The sequence below is a fragment of the Columba livia genome, chromosome 3, assembly GCF_036013475.1.
Source record: "Columba livia isolate bColLiv1 breed racing homer chromosome 3, bColLiv1.pat.W.v2, whole genome shotgun sequence".
NCBI classification, from domain to species: domain Eukaryota; kingdom Metazoa; phylum Chordata; class Aves; order Columbiformes; family Columbidae; genus Columba; species Columba livia.
Genome location: NC_088604.1, coordinates 26,039,746 through 26,057,830, shown reverse-complemented (window position 1 = coordinate 26,057,830; position 18,085 = coordinate 26,039,746). Strand labels below are relative to the sequence as shown.

The window sequence follows — 18,085 nt, the reverse complement described above, 5'->3', positions numbered from 1 at the left end:
GGACAACAGCTCTAACTCTATGAGGAATAACTTGGGATTCAAGCAAGTCTGCCATAATTCACCCTAATTATTCTAGTTTTCAATAATGTTCTGTTAAAAATTGGCACATTTAACTTTCAATACTGAATGGCTTGCAAGTACTTTCCTGTCAGAAATTCGCAACGCATACAGCCATCAGTCTTGTCTCCATTTGGCTATAGGCTTAGCTTCCTACTCAATTTAATTGGTATGTCCACAAAATTTCCCTGCTCATTGCATGGGGATTGGACTAGATGACCTTTAAAGGCCCTTTCCAACCCAAATTAGTCTGTTATTCTATGAAAATTAAAGTGATGCTGTAATGTTGCAGACATTGTTGCTGGCAGGGTAAGTTTAACTTGTATATAAGTGAGGAAGACACGAAGGAAAACAGAAGAAATGGGAATTACGATGACTTCTTGTGTGTGGGAACTGAGCAAAGGTTTGAGCTCAATTAACTGAGATGAATTTTACTTATATTACTACACAAGTAGAAGTTCCTCTACAAGTAGGAGCTTTGATGTTATGCATACAGGTACAAGAACATGTGCCTGGAAGCACACCATCACACCTTCAACCATTGGAATTTTCATATTTAGTGACTAAGTAACCACCTCGCTGTATTACAACCTTCGTCCTTTTAACTTTTCACTTCCTCTCTTCCTCTCTTCCTCTTCATTTCCTTCCTCCATCTAAATATAGACTGTAAGCTGTTCAGAAAGGTTACTATGTTTCCTACTGTTTTTTTCAAGTGCACTGACCAAATATTCACGATTCAAAATCAATTCCTCACTAGACATCCAGTAGCAGCATGCACTCATGCATGGAGTGGTCTGAAGCTAATTCTCTCAAGCAATGTGATGGAGGTGATTTTTCCAATAGCATTTACAAGGCAAGAGGTACGTAAACACATTTCTGAAGGATGTTTCATGGAGATAGGAAGGAGGAAATTAAGGTGGAGATGAAAGGACACAGAAAAGACTATTGAACCTGACATCTCTAGCAAGGCAGAACTAACAGGAAGGCAAACCAATCCAAGATGTCAGAACATGGATGCAAAAACACTTGTCCCTATACTATTTAATTTTTGATCCAGTTTATTGCTACCGATATTTTATTCCAGAAATTTTGCATTAAAGTGATGTTGACTTCGGTATTTTCTCTGTTGGTTGGGTGGACTCTTGGTCCTGTAGAAGGTGCAGCAGTTCTGCAAACAGTGATGTGGCCACAAAGCAGCTTTGAGACCTCAATTTACAACACTTTACTCCACATTTCTCATGTCAGCATTTTTTTAAAAGATGTTGTAAATTCTGGAATGAATAATATTAATAACAGTATGACCCAGTCAAAACAAGAACACAGGAATGAGCTGAGCTTTAAAAGAAACATTTTATTTGGTAAAAAATAGAAGTAATAAATTATTTCAAGGCAATTTTTGGTTTGTATCTGTACATACACAATATATCCATAACATAGCTGCTATGCAACCCGGAAATTCCATCTGAGAAAAAGGAGTTACTTATCAAGTAACAATTTAAAATTAATACAGCAGAGTCTTCTACATATGTCAGTATTGAAACCAACTTGATGGAGTTCTCTCTTTTTATTCTTTCTCCTTTTCCTCCCAGAAATTACCCAGTAATATCTATTCTGGGTCTTGTGTGTTCATAGCACTCCTCATACTTGTTTTGAATCATTTAGATCAGTCTTTCTCAGCTTTTTAAATTAAAGAACACCTGATTATTATTTTTTCTTCCCTGCAGTGCTGGTGTATCAGATTTCATATGTTCACTTATGACTTTATCTTCTCAGTTTCTTTGCTGTATGTGGAAATACATGCAAAAGCTTTTCTGTTTTGCCTGGTTGCATTTTTTCAGTCACCTGAATTCACTTCCATGTCACATACTGAAACCTTATGAACACCAGGAATCCACAGGCCCTGCACTAAGGAAAATTGGTCTAAACCTTGAAAGCGGAAGAATTATATTTTAACAGTAGCATATGTGACATTTGGAAGAAACATGCCAGATATGATGTTGAAATGTGGTGTCACCATAGGTCAAAATTAGACATGGAACAAAGAAAAGAATGAAACCATATATTCAACAGTTTCCAAAAATACGTCAGCTAGGACTACACTGAGATTTTTTTCACCAAAATCTAACAAACACGTATGCCTGGTGTTATGCTTTATTCTGGGACTGCCTGCTTTAAAAAGCTATGCGTGTGTTTAATGCCTTGTTGGATTGGTTCTTCGGAGTATTATTCAAGCGCTTGGGAAGCCGTACACAATCAGTCTGAATTTCACACATGTTGATTGCTAACTGAGGCAAGAACAAACAATGTACAACAGATATGTAAGAGTCCTGTATATGAATGCTAATAAATGAGTTGCACTCATTTCTCAAACACAATAAAATATTGCCACTCGTGCATAGCCATACTAAATTTTGTCTGCTTTGGAGAGAAAACAAGCCATTTTTTCTCCCAGCTGTATTTACACATGGAAGTAACAATATCAAAATAAACATGCTTCATGGGCCTCTTATCTGAAGTGATTATTTTTCTCCCCAATGATCTTTGGCACCTATCTGTGGAATTTTTAGTTTGCCTAACACACATGGCAGGAGACAGATGCATAGTCTTCACAGCAGCTTCCTCTGAAGATATTTCCAGCCAATTTTAGTAAACCAGATTCTCTTCTTCAGAAACGCACAAAGATATTTTCAAGATATACAAAGACTGATTTGGGAACCTAGCACACTGTATCCCCCCGCCTTTTCAGAAATAGGACTTGGCCACATCTTAAAGTGTTCTATATATTAAAATTGGTTTTAAATACTGACCTGTGGGGGGGTCATTCTAAGGAAGAGGCAGATTAAGTGGATTAAAACTTATCTAGTCAACATCACTAAAGTAAAAATCTGCACTACTAGGTCTGCTAAACTGTAGAGCAGCAGCGCAGCTCTGAGCTGTTCAAGACCAAATATTTTATTCCATCTTGTTTCTCAATACAGAAAACAGTTCTCAGAACATGCAATGTCTTTGGCATCACATCAAGATGTAAAAAATGGAGACCTAAATGTAGCTCTTAGTTCTGAGTTGAAAATGAAAAATTGCAGACCCTATATAAAGGAACCAGGACATCTGTAAGCACCTGTATGAAATAAAGAATGAAATGGCAAGATGGGCTTTTGAGCATTGCCGTCTGCTCTCTTGTCACCACAGTGCTAATGGAATATATACTCATGCAAGTGAAGACAAAATTGGAGGAACAGGTCTCAACTACCTGTGAACTACTGCAGCTTTATGTTGCCCTAGCTCTCCTGACTTTAATGAAAACAAACTAAAGAAACCCCAAATAGTGTACTGTGCAGTACAACATTGATAAGGGGAACAAATCACAATAAGTACCACAGTAACGTTACTGATCTCTCTACGTTACAGAGTTGCAAAGCTGCTTGTTGGTTTTAAAGCTTATCCCACATAATGCTACAAATGAAAAAAATATACATTTATTGTAGAGCTTAGTGAAGCCATTTTAAATTTTATTTTTACATTGCCTTGCAACAGATTTTGGAATTATTTTTCTTATGACTTCTTTTATAAACCACTATGTTTCCTCATACATTTCAGAAAGCTGAAAAATTATCAAAGTTTTTTCTCTGAATAGTAATATTTCACCTATCAATGCACAACTATTGCATGGTAAGCTTTTTATTTCTCTCAAGGTTTGTAACAAACATTACTACCCTCATGTATTAGACAGCTGGAAATTTAATTTTCCTTAATTTTTAATCATCCTTTATGTCTAGTTCATGTTTGTTAGCATGAATAAAGGGTGCAGTGTCAGCCCATTAATAAGAGAACAATCAACATTTTGCAATCTGAGAGGCCATAAAAACTGTTTATTACAAGGCTGAAGAAATGAAGCAATTTATTCACTATGTATTATGACCTTATGCAGGGGTGGTTTATTTATGACATGGATTGAATGGGCACCATATGAAGAGCCTGTATCTCCCAGCAGTACTGTCCTCCACTGCCAATGGTCCTCCCAAAGGCCAAGCACAGAATAACCCTGACTAGCTTTTGCACAGTCGCCCGCCTAGATCCATTATGGTGCTAACGAAGTTTTATTTAATGTGGAAATGATATGTCACTTTTTACGGTTTTCACGACTCCCAAGCTATTTGGCCAGATGACAATCATGCGCAGCAACCGCTGTTACTTCACAGCCTTACAAAACTGGGAGTGCATTGGGTGTGCGCAGGGTGTAACACATTTGCAACGTGCAGAGCACATTTAGGACACATTGAAAGAAATGCATCTCCTTGGAAAAACAGAAATAACAAGGCAAGCTTTGGGAAAAAACAGAACTTCAAAATATTATATAAACTCTATTTTTCCCTGCAAAAATGTGCATAATAGTTTCCTGTGTTAATGCAAAGTACCTATTTTTTTCCCCCCATATTTTTCCTTTATCTTTTGTGAAACAGCTGAGGTCTCATGCAGACACGAGGCAAATCAGACAGGATTGGGTGAACTGTGTTTCCCTACCTTTAACTCCCAATTCTGGAAGGCACAAAATGCCAGTTGCTCCTTGCACCACCTGGGAGGTCCCTGCTATGCTCCCCCCACCCCTCCCAGTCCTGGCCACAGGCAGGACACAGGACACAGGACACAGGGCTGCGTGTCCTCTGGAGCTAGAGCCTCCTGCCCCGCCGAGGAGCACCCGCTCCTGTAACGTTTCTAAAACAGTGGTGCCAGCACATTAAATGTCTGATCCTACTGCTGAGGTCCATGGTGGTCTTTTGCATTAGTTTCAATTAATCTCGGATCAGGGCTTAAAGTAGCACCATCTCTATGCAGAGTCTCTCAGAAGAGATCTGAAAATGAAAAAAACACTAGTTCTACTGTGATTTTTTTTTTTTTTTCATTATCAAGTCTATGAGCATGCTCTCCACTGAAGGTTCTTAATCTTCTGTGTGAGTACAAAATAGTAGTATGTATTTATAAATACAGATGGCTTGGTAAATTAAAATATCTGTCTTCTCAGGACTCTCTAATTAGCAATCTACTTTGAAAAATACAGTAAACTTCTTTCCAAACTGTATCATAACAGATTTCCCAAAGTCTACTACAAAATGGAAAGCACTGTCACTTCAAAACGTGCCCCAAGACCCTTGTTCTCCCTCTCTCATTTCCTTCCCAAATGTAATACTGCCTACAAGTTTATGTCAGAGCTCATAAGAGTACAAGGGAAAACTAAAGATCCTCCTAAAAACTACCCACACCCTTTTTAGCACCACCTGCATCTTGCTTAAGTTCCTTTGCTGTACTGTTAATTCAGGCATCATCCTGAATAGTTGTCTATCCTGATAAAAATATTAAGAGCTATAAAACATACAGTATTGCATTGCTTTTAGCTGTGTAGCTGAGGAAGTATGTTGTGACTATACTGAAAATATACCTGGAGTACTAAGCACTGTGCACCTGGAGCACTCCTTGCCATGGGTCTGAAACTGCTGCCCCTGTCAGCACAGAACATTTCAGTATAAATGTTCACTTGGGAAAACTACCAACTATGGCAAGGAGTGAACAAAGTGACCAGTGGTCATCAAGAAATTCATAAAATCTCTTCTGTGGCCACAGGTGAAGGAGAAACTGAAACTTTCAGCAGAGGATAGAGATGCAAGACTTTGCCACTCATAAATAAATACCATCCCCACAATGAAACAGTTATTACTATGATTTCATCAACCTGATAAGGTTGCCTGGAAAACGGTTTGAACATAAAGGTGACATTGCTTCACTGAAATCACTGACAATAACTATGGTGAGTTCACAGGAGCTGGAGCAGATTCTTGGTGAGAAGTAGATTTCTGTATAAAGTATCTTCCCAGGGCCACAGGTAGAAAAAACAAATGAACTTGATCTAGCTGGTGCATGAAATGCCTTTTGGTGTTTCTAAAGAATAAAGCCAAGATCTTCCTAGTGGGACTCCCCCATAGAATGCTGTAGGACCTTTCAGGTATGAAAGTGAACTGGTCTCCTAAAAAGTGCTCCTGAAACATGAAGACCTTGTGTAAGGATTATAAGCTTTCAGCAATGACTTTTCCCAGATTTCTGAATTTGGAGCAAAATTATTGCAGACCATCTTGCAGCTAAATGGTTATGGCATTCTCCTAAGAGACAACCTCCACATCCAGGAGGGCATGAGCCAGATGGGTGTTCCGGCTGCACGTTGCAGATGAAAAGTGGATGCCATGCTGCTGCCCAAACACCCCGCCTGTGTTTTTTGGAAGCACTAACCTGGCATAGGCACTTCACAGCATGAATTTTTTTTATGACTGAGAGGCTCAGATGAACAAAAATGTGTTCCACAGACTGCAGTTAGGTGCCTAAATACCTTCATTAAGGTTAAACACTTGATACTATCACCCTTCACTGATACTTTCTTTGGCTTAGGAGAGGTGCCTTACTGTTTGACTTGGTAACTTTTACACATCTCATTTTTAGATGCCTAATTGCTCCTGGCCTTGTAATATTCATCTGAGCATATGGCAGCATTGCAGGGTTGAGCTTGCAATCCTCCTCATAATGCCTAGGCTAAGCACTTGCAACCTTATTTAAAAAAACTAGGTTATTAAAGCCAGAGTCGCAAATGTATCTGGCAACATTTAAAACAGACTTTCACATGTGAAACTCAAAAACTTACCTGAGAAATGGAAGTCCACAGACTTTCTTTTTTTTAAACACCAAATAGAAAAATGTAACAAAAAATTGTTTTTAGAATACATTACAGAATACTGGCATGTTATACAAATGTAATTAACCCATTCAAAATTTAAACTAGTTGTAAGCTATGTTCAAGGCATCTTTTTTTATAAATAGTTTTTTTTTTGTTGTTTTAAACATTCATCTTACATTTGCACTAGTTTAACCATGTAAACAAGTCTGTGAAAGCTCAGATTTAGGTCACTTTAAGGTCTGTGTGCCAAATACTTTAGAAAAATATCATATTACATGGAAAATTCAACAAAGTAAGATAGATCCATCTGCTGCCCAAACAGTTTGATAGGTGCTATGGGGTAAATTATTATTAACAAGATGAAGCCTAAAAGAGGTTTTCAAAAATTAAAGATAAGTAACATGCAATGCATTAACATTTGTGTTTTTCATTTAAAAATGTACATACACGCTGAAAAAATGCAAGACTATTCCTAGTGCTATCCTATTTTTAAAGGGCAAATCTTTGGCAACAGTATTATTTGAGTTTAAAAACAGTCTCCATCTTTTTTTCCCTGCACTTAATCTTGCAATATGCTAGTATGTACTTTCTTCACAAGGAAAATGTATAAAATTATTCTTACAATATAAACACTATAAACAACTCCCTTGAGACATCTTCTGCACACAGAATCTCTGTAAAGACTTCAGTATTACAATTCTAGGATAATTATGTAAAAATATGTACATTCATTCCAATGTCCTAAACTCAAGAAGACTCCACAGAAGTTGCCCATCAGCCTTGTCCAGTTACAATTATGTCCAGCTTTGCTATTCTTGCTGTATTCCAACATAATCAACAAAAGTTTTACTTGTTTTTGTGTAGGAAGTTCCCAAACTTTTGCATAAATCCTCTCAGCTTATTTTCATTAGGTTGCAATGGATGGTAAGCAGTTGAGTTGTAGGTAACCATGTGATTACTCCTGCCATAACTATTCCCTAGGGTCTTGCTTTTGATATCTGAGAGATGTGAACTGCTGTTAGGTGCATTTCGTGCAGGTTGGCTCACATTTTCTATCTTATAGAATGGCTCAAAGCGACTATAAACACGCCTTTCACTCAAACGAGATCTTAGCTCCTCTTGGCATTTTGAGCTGGCCGGCTGTGGTGTCATTGAACTCGCTCTTTGAAGAGCAGGAACAGGGGCACTTTCGGGAGTAGTATTTGTGGTGATTTCCTTTACGTCTTGATACTGAATCTGCTCTGTATTAAATCTTGGGGTAGATGCATCTCCTGCAGTTTCTATGAACTTACTTTCAAGGGGGCACAAGAGAGGACACTTTTTATTGCATTCATCAGATGGAGGGTTTTGAGGTTTTGGTGACTTTGGAGGTTTTGGAGACTTTGGAGACTTTGTTGGGCTCGCTGTGACATCTTCTTTACTTCTGTTCAAGCTACCTTGAGAATTTGATGATGTGTTTCTCTTTCTCCTTGGGGAAGACTCTGTCTTATTCTCAGAAATCTTTGGCTTTTGATTCTCTTCTTCAGAAACCAACGTATCAGAACTACTACACATTCTGTAAAAGGCAGGACCTTTGTTTTTTGACAGATTTTCCTTCTTGTCTGGTGTGAGATTAAGAAGTGACCGCAATTTCTGGGATCCTTTCTTTAGAAAACTTGGGGAATTCTTACTTTCTTTCTTTGATGTACAATCCTTACAAGACTCCTCTTTGCTAGGTTCAGTAAGAGCAGCCATAGAGATGGCCCTGCTAGCAGTGGGGCTCTTTAATTCTCCTTTGAGGTTCTTCTCCTCCTGTGGCAAGTGGTTGGTCACGCTGTGCATACTTTTAGAGCTCTTCAGAGTGTCTTCTGGAAGTTTTGGACTAACTGGCTGCTTAAGTCTATGCCTAGTCAATGTGCTGTAAACGTAACTGGATGCATGCTTGTTGGCACCAGGGTCTAATATGGACTTTGAATTAAACATGGGAAAACTTCTCCTCTTTAGTATATTTTCATTTTGAAGGTTCTTCGAATTTTCTGCATGTTTGTCTGCACACAGTGTTGCGTACAAGTAGAGAGATGAGTCACCTGTTGCATTTGAATTTACACTAGGTTTTGTGTTGTCTGCAATATGAATTTTGTGGTTTTTTGGTGCATCTGATTTAAGTGGGACATTTGTGTTAAGCTCTTCTGAAACATTATCTGTTCCATTCTCCATACTTGGAGCATGATTAGATGTCCCTTTAGGTGTTGCACTTCCCTCTGACCCAATTATAGTTGAATTTGAAGAACTCGCACAGCTGCTTACTTCCTGCTGTTCCGGTAGAGTTGGCTGAAACACCAACGATGATCGTAATCGAGAATGAGAATACAATGCATGAGCTTTAATATTTTCAGCTGTGTCATAGCTGTCATATCTGTCACCCAAGGCCGACCCATTAGACTCTACTGGATAATCTGATTGATCATCCAAATATGACTTAATTCGCCAGTTACGTAGGAATGATTTTGTTGTGTGTTCCAAGGTTGGCATCCTTTGCTGCAGATGGCGGATATGATTATCCGTCCCATTAAAAGACCTCCGTACAATTGAATTTCTTTCTGCAAGATTTACCTTTGGTCGTGAAAACTGATCAGCAAAACTTTGCTGGGGTGTATTGTAGTTATTTGCATATCCTCCTCGTAATGAAGAAACAATACTAAGGCTATCGGATGGCATTTTCCACATATTTGATGGATTGTTCGCTCTATTAATTGCTCTGTTGAGCAATAGGTAAGGTGTCCTTTCTGGCTTCTCCCCAGCATAGCTATGTCTCTTCCAGTGCTCATTCTTTTCACTAGGTTGATACTGCTGGATTGGATTTTGCACGTTAAAAGCTGGATGAAATGGTTGTTTATTATAGGCTTGATTTCTCAAGCCATATTTATCTATTTCATTTCCTGCGTATCTTCCACGAGTATTCCAACAAACAGGATCTATCTTGTGAACCTGGTCTTGCCGACCAAAAAGGTTTCTTTGGCTAGAAACCGACGCCAAGGAAGCCACCGAGTGTTGGTATGTATCATTATCCCAGAGTATCCTGCGACTGTTTACCCGTGCTAATTCTGGGGCAAACGAACTAGGAACAGAAGAACGGGCATACAGTGTCCTGAATTCTTCATCAAAGGATTCAACCAGCTGTCCTGTGATAACTTGAACCATACTGAGGTTGGTTTTTTCAAATGACCACATAAAGCTGAAAGAAGAACAAATGACCATTAGAAACACTTCTTCTGAACTAATGTATTACAGTGGTCCTTCCTGATAAGAAAGCTTTCACACAAACCTCAATATTCTACAAAGAGTTTCTAAATAAATAAACAAACTGTAGGCATGATTCATGTAATTTGGTTTTGGAAAGTCTGAACTAATACCAGTCCAGCTCATCTGGAGATTTTCCAGAGCTTTCAGTGGGAGAAGGAATGAGTCTATAACCACTGAATTGCTGTTATAAAAAGTGGATATTGCAAAAAAACATTCACAAATGTAGAACCGTGGAGTGCAAATACCTAATGGCAAAAAATTACCTCTACAAAGACTAAGCCAGGATTGACTAGACCCACTGTATTTACTGCTGACTCAGAGAATGTTAATGTATGGTTATGCTGTGAAAAAAATACATTTGGAGTAATATGCAGAACTGCTTCAGCACTTCTGGATGTACTTCACTCTAAACACATTTTCAAAAAAAGGTACCTCAGAATTGTTGAAAAGTTTACATTTTCTACTAAGCATACCGGATTGGATATGAACTTTTTTTTTATTGCAGTGATGATATTCAGATGAAGGAAATTTTCCTTTTTTCTGTTGCACTAGAAAGGCTGAACACATGCTCGAAGCTAAGTAGCCACAGCTATTTTACAGCTACAAAATGAGATAAAATACATTAACATGTACATTAAGGATGTCTCAACAACCCTAATAGCATGGTGTTGAAAGCATGCAATTTGTAGATCACAACAAAGAAAAAAATCTGTTTTGCAATTCTATTTTCATGGGAAAAAAGAGGGGAAAAAATAAATAAAAACATGAGCTTGTTTTATTTGCATTTGTGTTCTGAATGTTAGAAAATTGGTTTATTTTATTCACATAAATAGCTTGCTGATTGCATTTAATTTGTATGGTAATTTTATATTTTTCAGGAATTAATAGTATGCTGAGAATAAATCAGCTCATGATACATAAGTTTTTTCTATTAATTTTCACAATTAAGAATAATATATTTTGTAATATTTGGGGAAAAAACAAAAACAAAAAACCAAACATCAAAACAACACAACAAGCTTTAAATTGATTTCAGAAAGGAAGAATTCAGAAAGACTTGTCTTTCCTGTTATAAATCACCAGATTCTTTTACAAAGCAAGCTTAATTCTTACAGAAATTGATGATTCCAGCCCCTGTGGTGCTGGGTCTCAAAGCAGTGTTATTTTTCAAAATGAAATGAGAAAAACTATCACATTCTCACATAGTCTAACACTGTGTGTACACGTCAAAGCAGGCAGACTCTCCCTGGACTCTCTTACACTGATTCCTTTATGAACTTGTCGCTTACCTCACTACCATTTATATACATCGGTCTGAATTTGGCGCTGGACGAGTCTCGGGAAATAAAAAGACAGATTTTCGAAAGCTTACAGTGATGGAAACCTATGAAAGTCAGTTGCTGTGGATCTGGCACCCAGGCACTACACTGGCAGAAATTAATTCAGTAGGCCAAAGGAGAGAAGTGTAGCGTGTAAAGAAAGAAAATATTTAATAATGTCTGATATCAAAACTGTCCCTGCTTTAATGTTTTCCAGTTCTGCAAAGCTATAAGTTCTTCCAGCCTATGCTTTGCACACAGACAACTGGAAATGAAATGGAAAATAGAATAAAGAAACTTAGCCAAATACAGACTATGTTAGCTTGACTTGGACAAATCTGAGTTTGACCAGGATACACTACAGAGTGCCACAGAATAGGTCTATAACACTAGCTTTAGAAGATTATTGTGAATACGAACTATCCAATGGAGCTTATTAAACAGCCTCTTCTGGAGTGAATTTTAAACATGATAATTCAGAAGATATGAGACAAATAAGGATTTTTCTCACTTTTTACTAAGTTTTCAGGTATAACAAAAGCTATGTCCTTTATTTGTTATTTGTGAAAAACTAACAGAGGTTCTCAAAATTTGGCTTTGTGCTAGGTTAGCTAGCAATAAGTATCTATGATAACTTATTAAGTTGCAGAAAGATAATAAAATTTGCCTATGGAGTTCCCTGGAAGAACTTTCAGAAATAGAAAAAAACCCAACTGCTGAGATGACAGATATTCTACGGACACCTAAGTGACTGATCTTACCTGTAAGAACCATATATGACTTTCTTACAGTCCACAAGAATAAATTTTTGTTCCATTTTTCCATGGAATTTTGCTCCTGTTTTAGAATAGTAATCTTGTCCTTTTACTGTCCGCACCCTCATGTTCTGAAAAAGACAATTGAAATACTTTCATTGGTATACTATATTCCACATTTAGCATTCAGGGTTTTGAAAGTAAGAGGTACAGTAGAAGTGTTAGAAAATTTCATATTAATAAATATTGCAGGGAAGTAAACTCTGATCAAATTAGTCCCTTCGGGACCCAAACTAGTAAGTTATCGCGTTGTCCTGATGATCTTCCCTAGGCCACAGAAAATGAAATTTTGCATTTCCACAGCTACCACTCCCAGAAACAAGGTTCTGGCACAACAAATCTTCAACAAGAGAAAGAGGTTTTGTACTGTAAAAAAAAATAATGATTTTAGAATTTAAAAGATTTTCAAGTATCTCAGCTAATCAGAGGGTTAAAAGAACAAAATAGAATAGAATAGAATAGAATAGAATAGAATAGAATAGAATAGAATAGAATAGGATAGGATAGAATAGAATAGAATAGAAGATTTCAATTGGAAGGGACCTACAACGAACACCTAGTCCAATTATCTGATCAGTTCAGGGCTGACCAAAAGTTAAAGCACGTTATTAAGGACATTGTCCAAATGCCTCTTAAACACTGACAGGCTTGGGGCATCAACCACCTCTCCAAGAAGCCTGTTCCAGTGTTTGACACCTTCTTGGTAAATAAATGCTTTCTATTGTCTGGTCTACACCTTCCCTGGTACAGCTCTCAACCATCCCCATGTGTCCTGTCACTGGATACCGAGGAGAAGAGCTCAGCACCTTCCACTCCACTTCTCCTCAGGAAGCTCTAGAGATGTTTAAACTTACAAAAGTATTTAAAACTCCAGTCTATAAAGTATGACTGAGTTTGCAATACAGTTACATAAACCTTTATTGTCCATAGGAACACTTACACACTTACTTAAAAGATATAAATTTCTAATAGACAGAGGTTGTAGAATTTTTAAAGATACAGTGTCTACTATAATCCAATGAACTTTATCTTTCCAAGCAGAAAATTCAAAAAATTAGGACAAAATCTTGATGAAATGAAAGCACATTCCCAAATAACACATTTTCTGAATTACTATATATTTGACTGTTTGTATATTAAAACTTCTATAAAAAGAAAAATCAAATCGAAGAAGTGAGAGTTACACTTAAAAGCTGCTGAGCTGGCAAATTAAGGTTTGACTCAAGCTCTCCAAGTTCTTTAAGTGTTATTTATTAGGTGAGGTTTTATTACCATTTTTGTCAAGCTGTGTTTGAACAAAAATGCAGCTCAGTCAAAATCTACAAAGACAGCATTTAAAAATTACTTCTGTTTGTGACCTAAATGTCAAGAAGTGCTGTAGGACTTTAAAAGGTAAAAGTTTTGAAGGGAAAATGCAAGTGGATGCTTAGTTCTGTTTTCGGAAAAAGCTAAAAAGGAATCAATAACAGTAACAACCCTATTCGCATTACTGAACAGGAGGCTGACATTATTTTGCATCTCTATCTGCTAATCACTTCTGACTATCTAACATGGTGTCTTTCAAGTTTTCTGCACTCCAACTAGAAGTTTTCTTACAGATGAAAGTCAATTTTTCCACCTTCCCAGTACATTTTTTGTAGAACTTTGAAAAAGCCAATCTCACTGAAGAAAATTATTATTTCTCCAGCATCTACTCAAGCTTTAAGTAAAAGTAATTAAACAAAAAGACTTTATTTGAAAGTTAAATAGTGTGGAAAAATTAATTCCTGAAAAAGAAAAAAAAATATATTGGACTTTACCTATTCTAAAGATTGTCACTATAGTAAGCCCTTATTTAATATAAAATACAAGTTTGTGAATTAGTAATAACATCTGCATTTACTTTAATGACTGTTTTACCCAGTTCTATACACCATGTAATTATATTTGTGTCACACTTATATTTAACTATATTAAATTTTATTTATGTAATTATAATTTGAAAAAGGTAACTTGAGAGGCAGCTAATACATTTCCAAATAACTATAAAAAGTAATGCTGGCCTAAAGACATGCCAGTTGAACACATCAAATCTTATGGAGATAAGGCCTGATTGGTATTGGCCAGGATATCACTTGGGAATCTGGAATGCTGGAGGCACAAGCAAGGGTAATGGCTTGCAAATTACTATGCTATATAAAAAAAAGCTTTGCCTTAGGTACTCATAAGTTGAAATATAACTTCAAGTAGGCATATCTAAAAAAGAAATAAAATTTACACTAAACTACTGTTGTTAAAAAAAATTGTTGTCCCTGCTTCCTCTGCTCCCCTTTTCCTTTCCCCTCTCTTCAGATTGTGCAGCTTTTCTATCGTGCATCCTTAACCCTGCCAACTTGTTCCCTGTCTCAGTAGGTCATCCACTCAAAGACGGGAACATGGCAGCATCACAAAAGCATGTGCCACAGATCATGCTCACCTTTCTCACATAACACTTCCTTTTCCTCTACAGTTCATCTGTTGGTCTTCACCTACTTCAAACCCTTTTACTAGGTGCCAGGGATGCATACTTTGAATAATCGCCAAAAGTACAGACAATATTTGAGGATATATGATAATAATGCATTCCACTTAGGATTAGAAGCAGTAAATATATACACATTGAATTGCAAGTCCCCTTTGGTATGAAATACAGGGCTTCACCTTCCTACTTGGTTTCTTCCTCAGGCTACAGGACTCCCCGGCTGCCAGCGCTGACAGCAGCGTGTCACAGATCCCAGCAGAAGTGTTATGCATTGTTGTGGGCAAAGAAATAATTAATTTACGAATCCTGAGAGGAAAACTATGTGCAAACCATAAGCCACATATCATGAAGGATCCCAGCTATCCCTACAGGGCACACAAAAGTATGTAAGATTTGTCATAGCAAGTCAAATGTCAGTGACTGCTAGTGAATGCATATGGAAGAATAATTTAATCAAGGACTTGATGTTTTAGGAGGATTTTGAAGCCAGACACAGGCTTTTGTCCCTCCTCCAAGACTAGACTGTAGGACAGGGATGTTTAAAACATCCAGTGGCTGCAGTTTAAGGATGGTCATCAGGGCTGTCCAGTTAAATGACACCCAAATGATGAATAGGAAATGAGCTCTAACTTCTCTTTTTATGTACAACTGCATCACTGTCTTCTCAGAGATGGACACATAAGCATGATTTAAAATTCTGAAGTATAATTCAACATTACACATTTATTTTCATCGGTAAAACCTGTCCAATGTGATAGATAAGTACAGTGAAAATAATAATCTCAAACATTTCACTTCAGTCCTTTATATTTGTTGAGTCTGTTTTTATCAGTATTCAATTACTTGCCCTGAACTTGCTGTCAAGAATATGCACAAAGAAGCAAATGGATGTCTATCTAATACTTAGCCTAACAGCTTTAAAGAAAAAGTCACATTTCTTATATTGTTCATCATTACTAATGTCATTTATTAACCTAGACCTCTCTTCTTACTAAGAGATAATTACTAAGAGATAAGTAGTTTTCAAGTTCACTTCTATTCTGACTTTGAATACGATCCAATGACCACTGAAGACAAAATCTCAACGACTTCACTGGGCTCTGGGGTCCCTTGGCACAGACATTTGCTCACAGGCATGACACCCTGCTGTACCTGCCTATTTAATAACCAAATTTGACTTATACTTGGAAGTACTGGAAAACTTTTGATGCTTTTAATAACACTGATAAGAAACAATGGACTGCAATCAGGTCTAAAGAGCAGCTCCTACTATGTAGGTACGTTTGTGTATCAGGGAGCAGACTTCACAAAGTAAAGTAAAATCAAATCATTAGTGGTTCTATTTTCTCATTCCTGCAGTTCATTAAAAATATTGCAAGGAGTACCAGGGGATAAACAGTTCCTGCCAAATTGCTTTTAATATCCTCCTGTAGCAAGATGATTCTTCATTGCCAGAGAAGTAAACACAGGTTTCTGCAGTGCATGGAGCCCTGACACATGCCACTTCTCATGTCAAATAAAATATGAAGATCTGCCATCAGCTGAGGAGCTTGGTTGGTTTCTTGGGCATTAAACAACATTGCCTACATTGGCTCGATACTTCTGGTCCAAAATCAAGCTACTACAATGAGCATTCCGGTGGTTCGGGGGATTGTTGTCTCAGTGCTGCATTTTGCAGTGCAAAATGGTTTCATAGCTTACTGCAGCACCTGTCAGTTGCAGCAAAACAAAGCACCTCTCAAAAAATTTAACTATCAGTTTTTGAAAAGTCACCTGAAAAAAGTCTGAATCTGTAGCAACTCTTCATCTTTCTATGCCAAGGAATTGCTGACTAAACAACAAGTCAGACCAGTGACAAAGTTATTTAAAAGAAGCTTAGGTAGAGTGAAGGAAAAAAATGAAACAAATTAATCACTAAGGAAAAATGTAGGACAGTCAAGAAACAGATAAAAGAAATTGGGGAGAGATAAATGGAAAAATATAGTAAAGAAATTGTTTATTTGAGTTGAGTGCCACTGGTGATATTAAGGTGAACATTAAGTAAGAAGAAGAAATGCTGTAGGAAACACTGAAAAAGCTCCTAGTAACCCCCTGATTTCATATTCTCCTATACAGAATTCATAAAATAATCACAGAATATATAGTCTATCAATTTTTCAGTTATATCTTTCAATAAAGAGGGAAACACCGTGATATGCAGTCAGACTATGGAGCAGTAGAACTGTCTGCACAGACATTTAATGTAGATTTATGGACAAAATCCTCCTCCTTCTTTTTTATTATTTTTTTTCCCGATATGGAAGACTACTGAATTGTAAATCTGAATTAAAAATACAGTTTTGTTCATCACTGCATCTCATTTTTTACTGATTCAAAGGAACAGAAAAAGAGCCAGAGAAGGGGATGAGTCAGAAAAGCTCATCATGAAGAAGTTCTACCATATTCCTGGCAAGACTGAACCAAATCACGCCAGAGAATCACAACATCAATGCTGCTGTTGCTGCATCTTACAGGAAATAAATAGAAGCATACATCTCTGTCCTCTTCACGCTTTCACTGAACAGAAGTGGAAGACTGAAAGCCAAGAGCAGAACAAGTTGAAGATTTATTTTTTTTTTGTGAACCTTGAGATGATGGGAAAAACAGAAAGGGAGAAAACTTCAACATACTGACTGTTCTTTCATAGTCACCTGAAGTTTCATCCTCATGAAAGGCACAGAAGAATGACTGTGGGAGTAGTAAGCTTCTATTCTCAGAGCAACAGTCACTGGGAGTAGCACTTGGATGAGAAGGCCATTAATTTGAAGAGCTTTATTACAAGCTAAACTGGAAACCCAGCACACAACAGGATTACTCTTTAGCTCTCTGTAATATGTATCTTTTCATTTTCTTTCAAGCACAGTATAAATGCCTGTAGGTCTATAAAGCCATATTTAAAAAGACAACTTTGAATTCACCCAAAAGAAGTCAAGCTTTCAAAACAGCTGTAGATACAAATTGCACAGAATTAATTTGCAAATGCATACTATGGCATTTTTTGAGATATTACTTGAAATGCATGCTCCTATTTTCTTTTATTTTGAGAGGATAAAACTCATTCCATAAAAAGACATACACCATTTTTGGCAGCCTCTATGACAAAGTTAACTCAAGTAATCAGCACATGATGGTATCTCAAGTTCCAGAGTACGGAAATATTGCCTGACTTCATGAAGACCATCATGACCAGTGTTTACAGAACCACAACATGTTTTTGGTTTTCTCTTTCCAAAAGTTCCCACAGCTCTATGTATTAGGCCACCAGAGGGCAATCCCACACACTCACACACAAGAAACAAGCATGGAAAATGGGGTGGGAATACTTTTAAGGACCTAAGTCAGCACGTCAGAGCAAAAA

The 18,085-nt window shown here is 37.2% G+C and overlaps 1 protein-coding gene across 4 annotated transcripts in view; it reads right to left on the bottom strand.

Annotated features, from left to right (window-relative positions):
• Positions 1 to 1,388: 1,388 nt before the first annotated feature.
• Positions 1,389 to 18,085, bottom strand: part of FAM83B (family with sequence similarity 83 member B) — a 55,284-nt gene continuing 38,587 nt past the window's right edge. For all 4 annotated transcript variants that reach the window (XM_065056113.1, XM_065056116.1, XM_065056114.1 and 1 more), the window contains exons 4-5: positions 12,135 to 12,259; positions 1,389 to 9,986 (exon numbers count right to left, since the gene is read on the bottom strand). In XM_065056113.1, coding sequence (XP_064912185.1) covers positions 7,619 to 9,986; positions 12,135 to 12,259 — 2,493 coding nt within the window. In that variant the 3' untranslated portion in view covers positions 1,389 to 7,618. The remainder of the gene's footprint in view (positions 9,987 to 12,134; positions 12,260 to 18,085) is intronic.